Here is a 17,981-nt window from a genome sequence, read left to right on the forward strand (position 1 = left end):
TTCTACAATTTTAAATTCCAAAATAATCAAATCCCTAAATTCCCTTTCTACGTTTTCAAATTTGTAAATTCCCAAATCTCTACGTTCCCAAATCCCTAAATTCCCAAATCTCTACGTCCCCAAATTCCTAAATTTCCAAATCTCTAAACTTCCAAATCCCCAAATTCCCAAATCCCTAAATTCCCAAATTCCTAAACTCCCAAAACCCTAAGTCTTCAAACTCTCAAATTTCCACATGGCCATAATCGTCCTACATCCATAACCTCCCTAATCTCTCCATTTTACTTTTGATCTATTGCATAATTGAAAAACGTTCCACATGTTACGATTATTGTGATCAGATCGCCGAGTGAAAATGGAGAAGTTTCTCAGGACGGATCAAGGTTGGAAAGTCAATCTCTTACGAAACGCGTCGGTGAATCATCGCGAAAGCTTTCACGATAAACGAAAATATACGTACAAGGTGTACAGGAAATAAGTAAATCCCGGTGTCACCGAACAACATTGATTCCCAAGACGTGAGAGAGGCTGTAGCAACGATTTACGAAGCGGACACGAGCTTGCGAGACCCTTCAGCCAAAGTGCATCTCGAGTCTATGTTTCCTCCCGAGTGCTTTGATCCGATCGAAGGATTCCCAGGATCGTATGCAGGAAAAAATGAGGATTGACCGAAAGAAAGCAGACTCTCTGATGTCGGGGAAAATCCTTGGAGGTTTCCGTGGCAAAGTGAGGATGCTTGTAAACAGGAACGTGTTTGCAGCGAGGCTTCTTATTTCTATCAGAAAGCGATCAGTTTCTCGACGAGCAACAATCTCCGAGAGCTCTCGCAAAGACTCGTTCATCCGCTACGATCGATGGCAAAATAATAGCGAATTTAGATAAATATTCTGCTACAAGCTAACCGATTAGTCTGTTGACTATATTCTTTATTCTGATACAGTAATTTAGATAAGGTCTGAGAAGATGGATAAGTTTACATGAAAGAATTAGTCTGAATAGTTTGTAGGTTCAATAGTTACTTTGTTGTGGTAATATTGTGTAAGGGTAATCAGGAATGTTATTGGTGAGGTATACCAAATAACTTGTGGGCGATTTTTAAAAGTAGACTGCAATACTTTACTAATGATGTTTCGCGGAAAAAGCCAATACAAGAATGTCTTTCTAGACACGATCCCGTCTTGAGGACACCCCCGTCAGCATGGCTGTTTATGGCACTTAGGCCCAGCAAAGTTTCCCTGAGGAAGGGGAATGTACTGACAAAAAGCGCGTTCGTTGATTTTCTATTTCCTTACAATTGTGACAATGTTTAGAAGATGTTATACAATTTTTTATAGTATTAGTACTTTTGATATTTGGTACAGACTCAGGTACATGTGATTATACTTATATTATCTAAAAACTAGAACAACCATATGCAAGGCTTCATAGAGGTGTCATAATGTTGATACAACAATTGTCATACATAAATCATTGCAAAGTATATTTGGAACAGAAATCAAACTCTGAGAATTATTATAACCAAATGTACTTTCTTTATGACTATAATCAGAATCACATATTATTGCTAGAATCAAGAATTATTAGAATCATATATTGGTATTAGGATCACATGTTGGGCATTAAACTCACATGTTGGGTTTTGCTATCAGATCAAGACACACATATGCAAGAATTTTTTAATTTGTAACAAGTCTGACAGACTTTACTATTTGGTACAATCTGAACAGTATGAACATGAAATTAACATAAATATTAATATACCTATTTATACAAATTTATACTAATATTTATACTAATTATCTATCTTTCTGTTCAGAGATTTCGGGACCCACAAAGACGCAAACAGCAGCTCGGCCATCTTTCTACGACGAGGAAGATGAAATCGTGTACGGATCGGCGGAAATGGAGAAAATGGAGAACAAGCCATTGTCCGTGGACAACGCTATCAATGGACACATGGGTTATCCATCAGTCGCCACACCGGTGCCAACCATGAGAGTCGGCAAGAAAAGACCAGCGATCAGTGCTAGTTCTAGATCCAGTGATTGTCATTCTGCTTCCAGTCTCTTCGTCATCGTTTTGTTGCTGATCATAGCTCGTCTGAGATGCCAATGAACGAATGGACCGAGAAAGGTTTGGAAAATTTGTTATTTCGTGAACGATGTAAGAAAGAATCGATACGTGCGCGCTTTGTTTCTCGGAGTATCGTCTTCCCTGAGTGGCTTATTCTTACAATGATGTAGTTTAATAATGAGAGAAACGTGTTGGAAAATTTCGAGCAAGTTATAATCATGTGATTAATTGAGTGGTAGTCGGGTACGTATGCTAGGGTATTTTTTTATATAAATAATTAGATGAATTATACAGATATGTAGGTAGTTTAATTCCTCGAAATTTTATTTGATGCGTTTGGGAATTAGGTTTCGATTGAGAACTAGTATATTCAAAAATGTTGAACGTCTTTCTTTCTGAATTCGCGGCAACATATTGAAATATCCCTCTACGTGACAGATGTACATATACACATTTCCTTAGCCTCGTTCCTGAAATTCTCCCACTTTAAAACACGCATCTGGTGAAAAAAAGGTTTTCAAAATGGACTGATATTTCTTATTACGGGGTGATGTATCGGTTTGTTTTTACGTGACTGTCGTTTGACGAGCAGTCCACGAAACTTCTATTTCTACGTGACCTGAATAATAATTTATAATAAATATGAATCGATCCTTTACTTTTTTAAATTTGTGTCAGACATGTACAAGATGATTCACTTGATGTGTAACTTACATCGCTTGCACACTCTTATACGAACAAATGTTTTAAAGGAAATTTCTATATTAACGTTTATTAATTTTTGTTATATTTTTTTAATCAAAATATCACCTCAAAATTTCTGGTAGTTAAACTTGATTTTGTAATTGGAAAATTTGTTAAACACTGAGTAGACTATTAGTGTATACTGTATATTTATTTATATTAGTTCAAAAATTAATATGTAATTGTTAAAATATCTTTTAGTGAATTACTGTATATTCTGTTTAATATAAAATCAATACCACTCATTGTATACTATATTGTTCAATTACATCTTGTTCAACTGCTATAATTTCAAAAGATTTATGAGTGACCTTGACAGTGGCCTTGAGCACTAAACATATGCGCAGTCGACAACGAAAGGTAATATACCTGCGCAGTAAAGTTTACGAAATAAATGCACTAAAATAAAGTGTAGTAACTTTACTGCGCATAATTATTATATACAGTTAACAATTGCGCATATATTTTATTCAAACTTGCCAGCGTAACGCTTTACACCGCCATATTGCAACAAATCTCACTTTCACTTTACGATATTTACTTATTACCGTTCTGAAAGTAGATTAAATTAAAATATTAGACTTCTACAGTAAAGTGAATCATCCTGTATTTATCTGACAAATTACATACAAAAATTTATTATTCCAGTAATCCAACTGTTTACCATCGACGTTTTTGCACGAAACAACGTGATTTTGATGCTCGATTTAAAATTCTTTCGCCTCGCTAGAATACAATTGTTTCAGTCCGAATTGTTCAAAATGTAAAACAAACACGGACACGGGCAATGTTTATTTATTATGAGTAGTAGTAGTCATAAATCACGCAGTCGTGATTCGCAGCAAAATGAAAAACACGACCCAACAGACGTCGAAACTTTGTTTCGCTCTGGCGGGAAAGAGATCGATGAAATATTAACAGCTGCATTCTCGACATGTGCAAACATTCTGTTTGTATCGATGTAGCATTACCGATCGACGATATTCCGTTTCGTACGTTTGCTAATAAAAAAAAATTCTTTTTAAGCTTTGCAATACTAGACGTGATGCGATTATGTCGCGATAGCTCCGATGAAACTTTTGGGGACGTTTGCTATACTTCATTTCGTGAATCATGCGAAGGATTAACGGTACTTACCTTGATTTATGAAAATTAGTGACAGATACGATTATTTATTTCTGGATGAAGCAGGAGCGAGATAATTTATTTGCAGTTTCTTTCAAGTTTGATTTGGTGTTTGAGGTTAGTTTTTGTTACTGCATCTGTAGTATTATGTCTGTTGGTCATTATTAGAGATCATTAATGAGGAACAGGCAAATTGTGAATTATTTTTAAATCATTCTAATAGTGAAAGGTATTAAACTGTAATCTGAAATCTGTGCAAATCATTTATAAAGTTTCAGTATGTCTGACTATGCATATCCATTACTACTGTAACAATCAAGTTATTTTATTGTAGCTATCAAGCAGTACAAAATTAACAAAATGTCAATCTACGTCTTAGTACACTTATTTGAAAGTGACCAAATTTAGCAAGTAACTCCCAACTTTCGTTTATAAATAAGTTCAAAGTACCCTGCATACGTGCTCAAAACTACCACCCGCACCGAACAAAATGGTGTAAAAAACTACAACGTTTGATTTCGGAAGGCATAGGTTCCTCAGAAAGCGATTAGAATTCAAAACTATCGAACGAGAAATATCTATGAGAAAGGGCATGAAAGCAAGAAATACGGCCCTGGCGATCAAAAATTAGCTAAACGAGAACCTATACATATTCGCAAGCCAGGTACGTAGTTCTTCTCAGTTTCAGCGGCAATAAATTCACGTGATGTACATGTACATATGCTTGTACACGTATCAATGTATCATACACACGCAAGGCTTGCACGTGTACATGTGTGTGCATACTGACACGTCAGGGTAACTAAGATATCTGTATAAGTAGACCTCGTAAAGGTGTATCGCGTTTTTAAATGACTGTCGGCAGCTTTTTTATGTGTCGAGCAAAGGACACCATGGCGAAGCTATGGTTGTTTTAGCGGATTCCTTCGATCGGACCAAGCGATTTTAACGTGTACTACCACACGCACACGATTCATCTTTCATCCTCATCTAGACGATACCGGGTCTTTTTGGACCCATTTACTATTATAGTTAACTTGTTATTTTCATTTTTATTTGATGTTATTTGATGGTGTTAGACAATGTGATGGTTCACGTAATGTTCCGGGTTAATATGACCCGGTATCGGACACGCGGTTCTCAGTCGGTTTTGAGGGCTAGTTCGAGGACGTGCGATCTGGGCTTATTTTGTCTTTTGGTTTATTTTGAAATTAAATTATAATTAGCAGAGATTTATAAGTTGAAGTGTAAGAAAATATGGAAGTAGATGAATGTTAAGTATTTATGATGTGGAAAATAAAAACGTAACCTGTTGAGTTATCTTCGAGTAACATATGTGATCACTAATTAGCTATAACACTTATGATATAATTTACATATTTAGCTACCTATGATATTATTTGTATATTTACTTATTAATTGTTACATATGATGCACCATTTATTGACACTTACTACTCATGCCTGCTTATAGATTCAACTTCTTTCATTACTTCTTAATTTTTCAAATATAGAAAATTAATATACTAAATTTATGTATTTCTTAAAATTTAGTAATTGATCTGAGGTTTCTCTAAACCTAAAACTGACCGCCCTGTAATATTCTTGAAAACATTTCAAGGTCATCAAGATTAATACGTTTTCCAAAACATACCACATGAACTACCAATCTCTTCAAGACCAGTTGATTAAATTTACAAAAAAAATATCAGAACCATATTCTTGACGGAATATGTCGATGTGAGCATAATCTCAGCAATATTTACCAGAATCTTGAAATCCCAAAGCAAATTTAATCGCTATCGCACCTCAAAACGAAATTTGTCCCGCAATCGCACGTCGAACGAGGAACACGTTATTCCGATTTCAAATTTATCGAGAACAATCGAACCAGCCTGGATCGCACGATCAATCGTCGAGGTAAACGAGCGTAGGGTTCGTTTCCCAGACGAAAAAGGGACATCGTGAGCGTGTCCGGTAGACGAGAGTCCTGTTTTTTCTAGGCGATTTTAGTTGAATAGAAAAACGAACGGTACGGAGAATGAGCGTGAAAGAGAGATGTACCGACGATATTTTTGTATTTCCGACTGTTGATAGCGTACTTGTGTTCCCTCTCGTTGATCGTTTATTTATCGACGCGGAAAGTTTCGGTTTAATCCGTTCGTGTCAACAAGGAAAGGAGGGATTCGACGAAAGAGGAGGAGAGGAAAGGTAGCAGAACTTGTATAGAGTTAGTCGAGAATCGTGGCGATTGGAGGATTAAACCGCGACAAGTTTAACGTTCGATTACGACATCGACAGACGCTTTACGCCGACGTCCAGACGGTGTGTATTTAACGCTAAATAAATGAATGCTCTTCAGCTTGCTCGGCTTCTTCGAGACGATGAAGACGTAACGCGACTGGTGCTATCAATGGATCCTTTCTTCTTCAAGAGCTCGCGACCTACGCGTTCTCTGACTTTCTTGTATCGGCTGAACGATTTACTTTTTCCGACTGGTTCCTTCGCTTTCAGTTGTTAACGGGATTCGAGTGGATTCTGGCAGTTATTCGAATCGTTCGTGACTGACGGCCAAGTGGGATTACAAAGGGACACTGTTGTTACATTGTTACTTCATGAACAACACCGGTTGAGTGATCTCTTCAAGGTGCTTAACCTTTTGCTTCTCGAGTAATTAAATTAATTCGTTTAATTACTGAAGTTTGGTGACGTTGCAGGTGTTCTGTTACTGCAGCAACTTAAGACGATTGAAGTTTCTGACAATAGAGTTAACTTTATACCCCATGGTTACACAATGTTACATTTATCTTGTTACATGTGTGTAGGTTACAGACTTTTCGATGAACAAAGACTTGATCGACGCGTGTGATCTTTTCCAAATCCTCAATCAAACAAATTCCACAAATTCTCAAGTTTTCTGAGTACCTAATTTTCAACTCTTAAAGTCCTAACTTTCAAATTCCATAAATCGAAAACCTCTCCAAGCACAAATTCACGTTTTCGCCGCCATTTTCACCACAAAAAAAGAGCAAACGATTTCCAAATATTTGATCAAGGTACCCTCTGTGTACACAGACCTCTGTCAGTATTATTAATCGAATTGTCAAAATGGCGAGGTATCTAAACAGCGTCCCGAGATAAATCGATCATCGGTACGCTGTTCGAATGCCGCTTTTAAGGACTAGACGAAGAAGATCTTAGTTCGTTCATAAATAAACACAACTGCCCGAACATCTGGCGCGGACGTAATTCATCGCGAATTAATTTAAGGGCCAAGCCCCTCCTGTTCCTTCCCCGTCTTTCTAGCCGGCACTGTTCCTTCTTACCCGACGCTGCTGGTACTTTCATTAAAGGTCTGCCGGCGCCATTTGGTAGCTCGCTTTATGCTGATTTTATTTCCTTTCTTTCGAGAACTTGAGATCCACGGTAATTGTGCGGTATTATTACCCCCTCCCGCGTTCGCATAATGGCCGTGTGAAATATGGCCCATCGAAGCTGCACTCCGACACCGCACCTCGTGAAGAGGATTTCACGGTTCGATGAAAATCATCCTCCTAGACGACCGTGGACTTCATTCGTCGACTTGGATCACTTTCACGGATTCGGATCGTTTCGGATACTATCGAGAACTTGCTCCAATGTGCGTGTTTCGCTTTTGTTCCAATCTAACACTGTGACCGAAGTTTACCTTCCGGCCTCTTCTTCTCACTTGTGGTTTGTTGTTTCGGGAGTTTTGAGATGGTTTTGTAAAATAGTCTTTATTGGGTGTTGAATCTTTGTTCGATGAGGCAACTGAGAACTCCAGGAACGTGGGGTACGTGATGTGTATTAGGTAGTGATGGGTTTGAACCTACAAATTTGTTTGAAATCTGATATCATTCATTTTAGAAATATAGTCCTATATTTTCAAATTTCCAAATTTTTTAATTTCTGTGCATGTGAATTGAGAACTCCAGGAACGTGGGGCACATATGTTTCAGGTAGTGATGGGTTTGAACCTACAAACTTGTTTCAAAGTTTGAAGGATCGTCACTTTTATTTCTGTAAATTATCAATATAAATTTTTATGTTTCTATATTCCTATGTTTTTAAATTTGTAGCCTTTCGAATATTAAATTTTTTAAATTTGTAAATTTCGAAATCTACAAATCTGATGTGCAATATTTCCGCTTGTAACATTTACCTAGTGAATTTTAATTTCCATTAAATATTAATAACGAGTCAGTTTCCTTGCAAGCATTGAATTCACATTTTAATTTTAATCAGAAATAGAAAACTGAATAAATATCTCCTTAGCATATTCTGATATTAAACATGAAATTTACATATCCATTCACAAAGAATTTATTTTTAATTCAATTTGACAAATTAATATATCCACATCGAATATTAACAGTATCGAAAGAATTTCCATCTAAAGTAAAATTTGCTTTTGACTCGATAAATTAAACTGACGATTAAAGTGCAAAAAGAGATTTAAAGAAAGATTGTATTCTTAATGTATCGCGGTCTTCTTTAGGCTTACGTGTATTAAGAAGTTTAAGTGAAACAAGCGTTTCAAGTCGGTACACAAAAATTGCGAAATAATTTATCGTATTTCTTATTAAAAGTGTGCTAGAAAAAAGTTTCGCTTCTTATGAAACTTGGTAATGTTTTGAAGCTCAACGCAGCTCACGAAGCTTTTACCTTAGCATAGTATGAATAAAAAACAGGAAACTGTTTCCTGTGACCATGAATAACACTAGCGGAAGAAATTTTTCATACTGTACGTTTTCAAATTCATATGTTTGTCATTCAAATCGTACTTTCTGTACTTTTTCAATCTAAAAATCTCACTTTTTCAATCTCGTTAAATCCCTTATTAAATTAAAATTTTTCTCATTTGGAATATTTTGCTGTATATTTTATAAACACATGAAACGATGGAATTTGTTACACACAATTTTTATATTACTTTATTTATTCTTAATTTATTATTTACAAATACAGTATTATACCAAACGATGAAAATATTAACTTTTGTATCGCATCTGAAAAATATCAGAATATTTCAGATTATTATGAGTAAAGTCGTTGAATCAATTTTTTAAATGAAAGCCAATTGAATAATTTTTACAGGAAGTGATTTAAAAATATAAATTCTGGTTAAAAATTGTAATGAGTGATTGACAAAAAATATGTAATAATTCATAATATTGGTTAAATTATTTTATTAAATATATTTGTTACCTTCCAAATTTTTCGTATAATAGGTTTCTCAAACGTTTGACAATTATTCGCTCTTAGTCGAGTAACTTTAGATATTCAATTATACAAATCCGTAGTGCTTGTTAAACGTTTTAATTGAAGAATGCATCAAAGACCGAAGGATCTATTGGCCCTCGAGATTTCATCGCAGGATCAATTATTTATTTAAACAAGTTCCCCAACAATTTACTCATAGACCGACTTTCAAAGGGCTGTTGCACTCGATATCTACCTCTCCGACGTTTACCAACTAATTTCCTGCACTGGCTCTGATTTCCAAGCAAAATAGTATTCGAAAGTTCAACTCGATGTTAATCGAGTTAAATTTTGTCATCAGAAGTTTTCTCTTCTTCCACTTACAAAATTGTAATACTCGCTGTCAGTCACAAACGATACCAATTAAAAAAGGTTAATCACCGTCGAAAATTTGTCGATGCGTTTGCATCTGTGTTATAGTGAAAACGTGAGTTTGAAATGCGTATACTGAAACGTACAGTGATCATTATATTTATTATAGTAAACGTATGTTGTTACTAGTTAATGGATTGGTGCGTTTTGAAAAATGTATGAATGTTAGACAATTTTTGGTTAAAAGTATTTCTTGTTTTTTTTTGGGACTGAGTTTTTGGTATGTTGAATAATTCTTTTAGATTTGATTACTACGTTAATTTTATTTTAATTGATAATAGTTTTTCTAGTTGGTCAAGTGTGTAATTTTTTTATTAGGTTGGCAGATAAATTTGATATTTATTACAGAACATAACGAAGTACACAAATTTGATAAATGACAATTTGCTGTTCAAGTGAATGGTAACTCAACATTCAAGTCTTTGAGTACTCAAATCTTAGAATTTCAATTCGACAAGTACATTAAAATTTCTCAGTATTCAGATATTTGAATATGATACCATTACTTGAGTAATCAAGGTTAAAATCATATACATATGTAATAGTAATTATATAAAAAATCAATCTTACAGTTCAAGTATATTTTACACAATCTAAGCCCCTACGTATTAATGTTTCTATACCCAAATTCCTATTCCCAAAATGCCAATGTTATTAAACTGTTAACTCTCAATATCCCTATCACCAAATGTCCTTTGATACCTATACATGTATTCTTCGTTTTTTAATGTTAACCTCTCTCTAGACATTTCAAGATCTGTATGACCAAATCCTTATATCCCTAAATTTTTAAATATCATACCTCAGTTTGCAATAATTTTTCAGTCCCACAATAAAACTTGAATAGTTCTCAACTACAATGAATATCAAATAGCACTAAACAAATTTAGTTGCCAACTTAATATATTTTTAGAGTTCACAGAAATAATTCCGTTTACTAGTAACTATACATGACACAACTTTGCTCATGGTTTGACTGTAACGATTGTCTACCTGAACATATCTCATCCTCGGTAGCTAGTGACATAAAAGATTATTTTTCTCTAGTTAGACGCTTGTAAAGAAAAATTAAATAGAAATACATCATGTACCATATCGATATTCCTACGTAGTCACGTTGCCCGTTGGTTTCCATGTCTGACCATTCACGCTCTGTCTCTACTTTCAAATTTTCCTGTAAAAATGAAACAAAGCAGAAGAAAAAGGACAATATGAGCGAACGAATTCTGCGAAATTGACGCAAATGGTTCGCAGAAAATTTTATAAAACGAATAGTGTACCAATGCCAACCCATGAGTTAGCGCGTGAGCTATGACGCACTCGCGACGCACTCGCAGTTGAAATATTGCAAATTTTTCTCGTACTTTTGGTACGCGTTAATTTTCAATTTAGACGTAATAATTTACGTACGGATGTCCCACGAGTTGGCGCGTGAGCTATGACGCACTCGTAACGCACTCGCAGTTCAAATATTGTCAATTTTTCTCGTATTTTCGGTACGCGTGAATTTTCAATTTAGGCGTAATAATTTACGTACGGATGTCAACCCACGAGTTGGCGCGTGAGGACCCAAAGTAAAAGAAGCTCTATCCCCACCGTGAACACTTCCAGCGTTACATACAGGCGCATAAGAATAATAATGACAATAACAACTGCTGAACGCAATTCGCGCTATCTCGCTCACTTGAGAGACGTTTGCCGACTGTCATTGTTTTTTGTCAATTTGTCTGTCAATTGTTCCGCGGAAAATACGTGAGGCGTCCATTTTTCTATTCTGACCAATCAGAGCCGTAGCTCTTTGCGTCAGCCTCTTCCCGCGACAACTCATGGGTTGACATCGGTACTTCAATAATTTCTATGAGGCTATACACTCAATGTATCGTTTATATAAATTATCGCATATACGCAAAAGGGACACAGTTGATCGAATGTTGAGAAATCCAGTGTCTGTGAATTGTAAATATCTAGTTTTCGTTGGTAGAGATTATTTTAAATATCGAAAAATTACGTATTAATTTCGTTTTGAATCTGATACGTTACTTTCACGTCTGCCTGTTGATTTAATAATATTACGTCAAATCTTATGAAGATTGATATGTTGCTAATATAAATTTAAACGTCGTGGTGCACCAAGTGCCAGTTATTATTCTGCTTCTCATTTCATCATTTTAAAATATTAAATGATATTTCGTATCGAATTGTAATATTTAAAATGAAGGAAATATCGAGTTGTCGATTATTTATAGAACACGATGTCGGTTCTCATTTTCCATTTTTGCACTTGTTAAAAATTGAAATCGTTATTCTGCTGAAACTGCTTTTTCGAGATGAAAAATGTTTATGAGTTTGAGAAATTTTAAATGACAATGTTAGGAAAGGCTGGAACGATTGCATTTGCAAAAACTTGTATAATTTTCTGTGCCTAATTGTTCGTCGTAGTAAACTTTTGAATAACGTCGATGAGATGCATGGATTTCCAAATTTGCCTGTAACATGTGCGCATACACGAGCTAGATTTCTCTGAACTCTTCAGGAACTCAGTGTCTGATCTTCCATTGACCTATTTCACTGAGTATTATGTGATTTGTCACGAAAATAATGAAACTAGCTTTCGAACAAATTTCCTGTGTGATTTTGATAAGAATAAGTTATTTATTTACTGATGCTCGAATAAACAAATTTCAGATTTCTGAATAGTGGAATATTTGAATTTCAATTTTTCTATTACTCAAATCTTAGGACTTCAATTCTTCGAGTACTCAAATCTTCAAATTTCAATTTTTCGAGTACTCAATGATTGGAATTTCAAATTTTCCAACTTCAATTCTTTGAGTACTCAAATCTTTGAATTTCAATTTTTCTATTACTCAAATCTTAGGGCTTCAATTCTTCGAGTACTCAAATCTTCAAATTTCAATTTTTCGAGTACTCAATGATTGGAATTTCAAATTTTCCAACTTCAATTCTTTGAGTACTCAAATTTTCGAATTTCAATTTTTTTGTTACTCAAATCTTAGAACTTCAATTCTTCGAGTACTCAAATCTTCAAATTTCAATTTTTCTATTACTCAAATCTTAGGGCTTCAATTCTTCGAGTACTCAAATCTTCAAATTTCAATTTTTCGAGTACTCAATGATTGGAATTTCAAATTTTCCAACTTCAATTCTTTGAGTACTCAAATTTTCGAATTTCAATTTTTCTGTTACTCAAATCTTAGAACTTCAATTCTTCGAGTACTCAAATCTTCAAATTTCAATTTTTCGAGTACGCAAATCATCGAATTTCAATTTTTTGACTACTCAAATTTTCCAACTTCAATTCTTCGAGTACTCAAATCTTCAAATTTCAATTTTTCGAATACTCAAATCATCGAATTTCAATTTTTTGGCTACTCAAATTTTCCAACTTCGATTCTTTGAGTACTCAAACCATCAAATTTTAATTTTTCGAATACTCAAATCTTGGAGCTTCAATTCTTTGAGTACCCACATCTTCTAATTTCAATTTTCGAAGCACTCAAATATTCAAATTTCAATTCTTCGAATACTCAGATTTTCGAATTTCACTTTTTCAGATACGATAAATCCATAAATTTCGAGTCTCCGAATATTAAAGTATTCGACTTAACATGTACCTCAAATTCTACATTTTTATCTAATTTTACATGCACTTGTTTTTGAATGCAATAAATAATTTATTAAACATGTAATAATTTCATACTTGAGCTACCATCTTTAAATACTTTTAAATTGAAATTAAATTAATGTGTTGAATAAGTAAATACTGAAGCACCGAGTAACGTACTCAATCATTCATCCGTATAAAATATTACAAACATTTCGATTATGGCAGAAAAATTTTGTAATATGAAATGTGAAACCTGTCAATTTGACTGACTGGTAGTTATTAGTATAAATGAAGGTATATATACTTCATATTTAGGTATTAATCAAAATCTAATTTATTTATTGTCCACATTAAAATTCAAAACATATCTAAAACACATTCAAAGCATACATATAATAAATATTGTCAAAATTTCTCTAAAATATCAATTTTACTTTATTATCAATTTATTATTATAATTATTGTTATGATACTTATGTAATATTATATATTGCAATATATTGTTACTAGTTAATATTATAACAATATAATGAGTTGTGACGTGGTATTTTATACCCGTCACAAAATATTATGAATTTATGAATTTATTCTTTAATATTCTTTCACCAAAACATCAAGAGCAAATATAAATTGTTCCCAAAAATAATTACCCCTATCAATAAAAGCTCAGTTTCCTTTATTTCGTGGCAGATCACGTGTACACCAGTTGTACATCACGATCAAATCTTTAAAGCTCAAGCTTCCAAACGCTTCTCCAATTGTAACAGCAGACAATACGAACGAAAGAACTGACTTCACATCGAGTTAAAAGAAGATATAAGAAAAAAAAAACACGAGCGAACGAGAGAACAAATTGTACAGTGTGTAGGTTCCCTAAGGACAGTCGTGTACATTATCGCAGTCAATTCTTATTGTTTTCGAAACGTTTGGTTGGTCGTAGTCATAGCGATTCACTCTCATCTAGGCGTGAAAATTGTACAGTTAGTTTCATTAGACTGGTTACCTGTTGAAAATTTTTCCTGAGTTTTTTCCAACACATTGAAGAGGAAATTATTTTGTGACCAGAATTAGCACGAGGCCTCGAGGTTTTATGGGTAGAAGTGTACAGTAGTTTGAGTGGAAGGAAAATGGTGGAAAATCGTGGTTCAGATGTTAACAAAATTTAATGAATTATTTTGAGAAATTTTTAATTTTAATTTTGTAGGAGACTCGAAGAAATAATTTTTAGGAAAATTATTTGTAATTAAGAAGATATTTTTATTTTGTTTGAGATGTTTCGATCACAATTTTTACTTATTTCATTTTCCTAAAGTATGTTTATATTTATATTTTAAGCTTACAATAATTTGCAAAACGAGAAACTGAGAATCAATTAAAATCGACCTCGCAGAACCACAGCCATTTTCCATTATCCTTCATCCGGTTGCCTGACATTTTCGTTGTTTCGTTGAAAATTAATGTGTTGCCGTGTTAAAATGGAGGGAAATTTGACGAATTACGAATTCACTTGCTCGTAAAAATGAATGAACATATCTATAAGAAAACTGAATTAATGTAAATCGATATGCAGTTCGAAGTATTTATTCGTAATGGGAGAAAGATTTCTTTTACCGGATCAATTTTTCTAATTGATAATGGATGAACTTTCTAATGGACGCGGAGTAACTCGCTTTCATTAAACTTCACACCGTGGAGTTAATTATTAAGTTACATTGGATTCTGATAATCGTTGCGTTCTACGTAACCTGCAAACATGAAATTAAATTTCGGTCCGCGATGCAGTAAACTAGTAATTCGTCGGAACAGTTAAAACCGTTTCGCGATTCTGCGGAACGAAATTAACGCGCGTTTCGTTAAAACTTCATTTTGTATATGTTCGCATCAATCAGGGTCCCCTCGGAAATTTTCCAAATAATATACCGAACTTTTGATCGTTATAATTACCTGCAAATTGCCTGTGATTTTAATGAATTCCGAAATTATTCGCGGAAAATCGCGTTCAAATTGATCAGAAATTTTTCGCCGTGCGATGTTCAGAATTCAATTTAAAACGTCAGTCACATTTTATTCCGTAACAATTTGCGTTAACATCGTTGCGTAAATTCGATGAACGAAGAATTTCTCCCTGACAAGAATGTAACAATGGCACGATTGCCTCTTCGGTTGTCGATGAGAGACGGAAATACGGTGTTTTATTGTGTAAATGATACGTAAGCGTACCGTATGGTTTCCTATTAGTCTGACAGTGCAATATATGTATATTATTAGGTGTACGATAATTTTATATAACTGCACGTGTTGTAAGTTTGTGCATACGGGCTCAGAGTTGAATATTCTTCGAATAGAAATAGTTCAAGGAAGATGTTTATACAAAATCATTTTTCGTTGAGATATTGGACCCTCGTTATATTGCTAGGAGGTGCGAGCTATGTCACTGGGTTCGTTGACGGTTTCGGTGTAAGAAATGGCGATTTTACGTGTGAATTGTATGTGACGATATAACGCTTTATAACGCATGGTGATATAATGCGATCCTACGCGTGGAAATATAATGTTTGGCGGTTACATATGTGGAAATACAACACGTGGAAATTTAACGCGTGGTAACTCGGCGCTTTGAAATATAACGTGTAGAAATACAATGTGTGATGATTCCACGCGTGGAAATACGACGCGTGAAAATACCATGCATGCAAATACGACGCGTAGATAACCGACACATGGATATAGGATGTGTGGATACATGACGCGTGGAAATGCAATGCGTAGATATAGAACGGGTAATGATTCCATGCGTGGAAATACAATGCGTGAAAATACGGCGCGTGGAAATACAATGCGTGGAAATACAACACGTGGAAATACGACGCGTGGTAATTCAATGCATAGAAATACAACGTGTGATAATTCCACGCGTGGAAATACAATGCGTGAAAATACGACGCGTGGAAATACAATGCGTGGAAATACGACACGTGGAAATACGACGCGTGGTAATTCAATGCGTAGAAATACAACGTGTGATGATTCCACGCGTGAAAATACAACGCGTGGGAATACGACGCGTGGAAATACAACACGTGGAAATACAACGTGTGATAATTCCACGCGTGGAAATACAATGCGTGAAAATATGACGCGTGGAAGTACGACGCGCGAAAATACGACGCGTGGAAGTACGACGCGTGGAAATACGACGCGTGGTAATTCAATGCGTAGAAATACAACGTGTGATGATTCCACGCGTGAAAATACAACGCGTAAAAATACAACGCGTGGAAATACAGCGCATGGAAATACGACGCGTGGAAATACGATGGGTGGAACTACAACGTGTAGAAATATAATTCATAGAAATACAATGCGTGGAAATACAATTTATTGAAATCCAACGCATTGAAGTATAACGTGTTGAAATACAACGCGTAGTAGTTCAATGCATAGAAATACGATTTTAGGAAGTGGAAGTGTAACGCGCAGAAACTGTGCGCAAGTAAAAAATGCAATATAACGAGAGTACTCTATAATACTCAAGATTCAAAAAGAATTTCTTTCGTTTCAAAAGGTATGAACAAAATTGAACCCAAACTAAAATTTATTTAAATAAAAATTGATTCCATACATAAATCACTTGTTACTTTTAAAGCAACAAGTTATGTAGTATAATAAATTTTCATTTTACTTAAAATTGTAGTTGTGAAATCTTTGAACGAATTTTCATTAAAAAACAGAAAAAATGAAGAATGATTTGTAGTTCACGAATACATTAATTATATTTTAAGGTTGTATTTGAAATGTTTGAATGATGTCCAACTCTGTGAGAGGTTTACGTGAATTATTAACGTGTGCAGAGTTGTATAAAAGATAATGCAACGGAATCTTTGTAAATATTTGTGAACATATTGTAGTCAATATCAGGAGGAAATAAAGATAGAGCTTCGTGTGGCATATGAAGCTGTACGATAAACACCATTTGATTGTACTTTTTCTTCATTCACATTTAGCTGACTTTTCATTTTTCTAGTAGATGAATTTTTAAGGTTATATTCATTTTATGGATTATCAGTAATCATGATTATATTCCCTTTATAGATTATTAGTAGCCATGACTCTACATGGTTGTTCCTTTTTTTTTAAAGAAGTTGAATTAATATAATGATTTATTTGATGATATTAGTTATACGTGAATTGCGAATATTTGTAGAAAAATATACTTGATTTTCATACAATATTTTCTGTCGCATTTTGTTTCACATATTTTAAACAATTTATTTCGTTTCTTTTGTAGGTTTCATACGCTTCGTTTTGTTTCTTCAGAACAGTGGAAATTATGTAACAGTTATCAAGATACCTTCTGCAATTCTTCGTTGCTTGATTTCGTGTAAGTTCTTTTATTATTTTTATATTTATTGATTCACTGGCTTACTGAATTACTGATTTATCAACTTATTCATTATTTACTCATTATTGACAATTTTCAAATATTAATTTTTAAATTTTCGAATATCATTCGAACATAGCTTTTGCTATTTTTTTATAAATATCTTCATTTCATTCCTAGAATAACTAATAAAATGTAAAATTTAAAATTTTGAAGTCCATCTTCAATTATTTGAGTTCCAATTAACGCTTTCATTTTATAAAAGAATAGCGAAGCATTTAAAAATATTCATTTTATTCATTAATTAACAAGCTCCACAAAAGAAGATATTTATTTGTTTACTACATCGAAGCTGTGAAGACAAAGGTACGTGTCA

General features: G+C 34.1%; 1 protein-coding gene across 1 annotated transcript in view; it reads left to right on the forward strand.

Annotated features, from left to right (window-relative positions):
- The window catches only part of LOC100878665 (lachesin), a 127,158-nt gene extending 109,553 nt beyond the window's left edge, over positions 1 to 17,605 (forward strand). The window contains exons 10-11 of the mRNA XM_012282075.2: positions 1,817 to 2,133; positions 17,513 to 17,605. Of these exons, the coding sequence (XP_012137465.2) occupies positions 1,817 to 2,115 (299 nt within the window). The 3' untranslated portion in view covers positions 2,116 to 2,133; positions 17,513 to 17,605. The remainder of the gene's footprint in view (positions 1 to 1,816; positions 2,134 to 17,512) is intronic.
- The last annotated feature ends 376 nt before the right edge of the window (positions 17,606 to 17,981 follow it).

Source organism: Megachile rotundata, chromosome 8, assembly GCF_050947335.1.
Source record: "Megachile rotundata isolate GNS110a chromosome 8, iyMegRotu1, whole genome shotgun sequence".
NCBI lineage: Eukaryota > Metazoa > Arthropoda > Insecta > Hymenoptera > Megachilidae > Megachile > Megachile rotundata.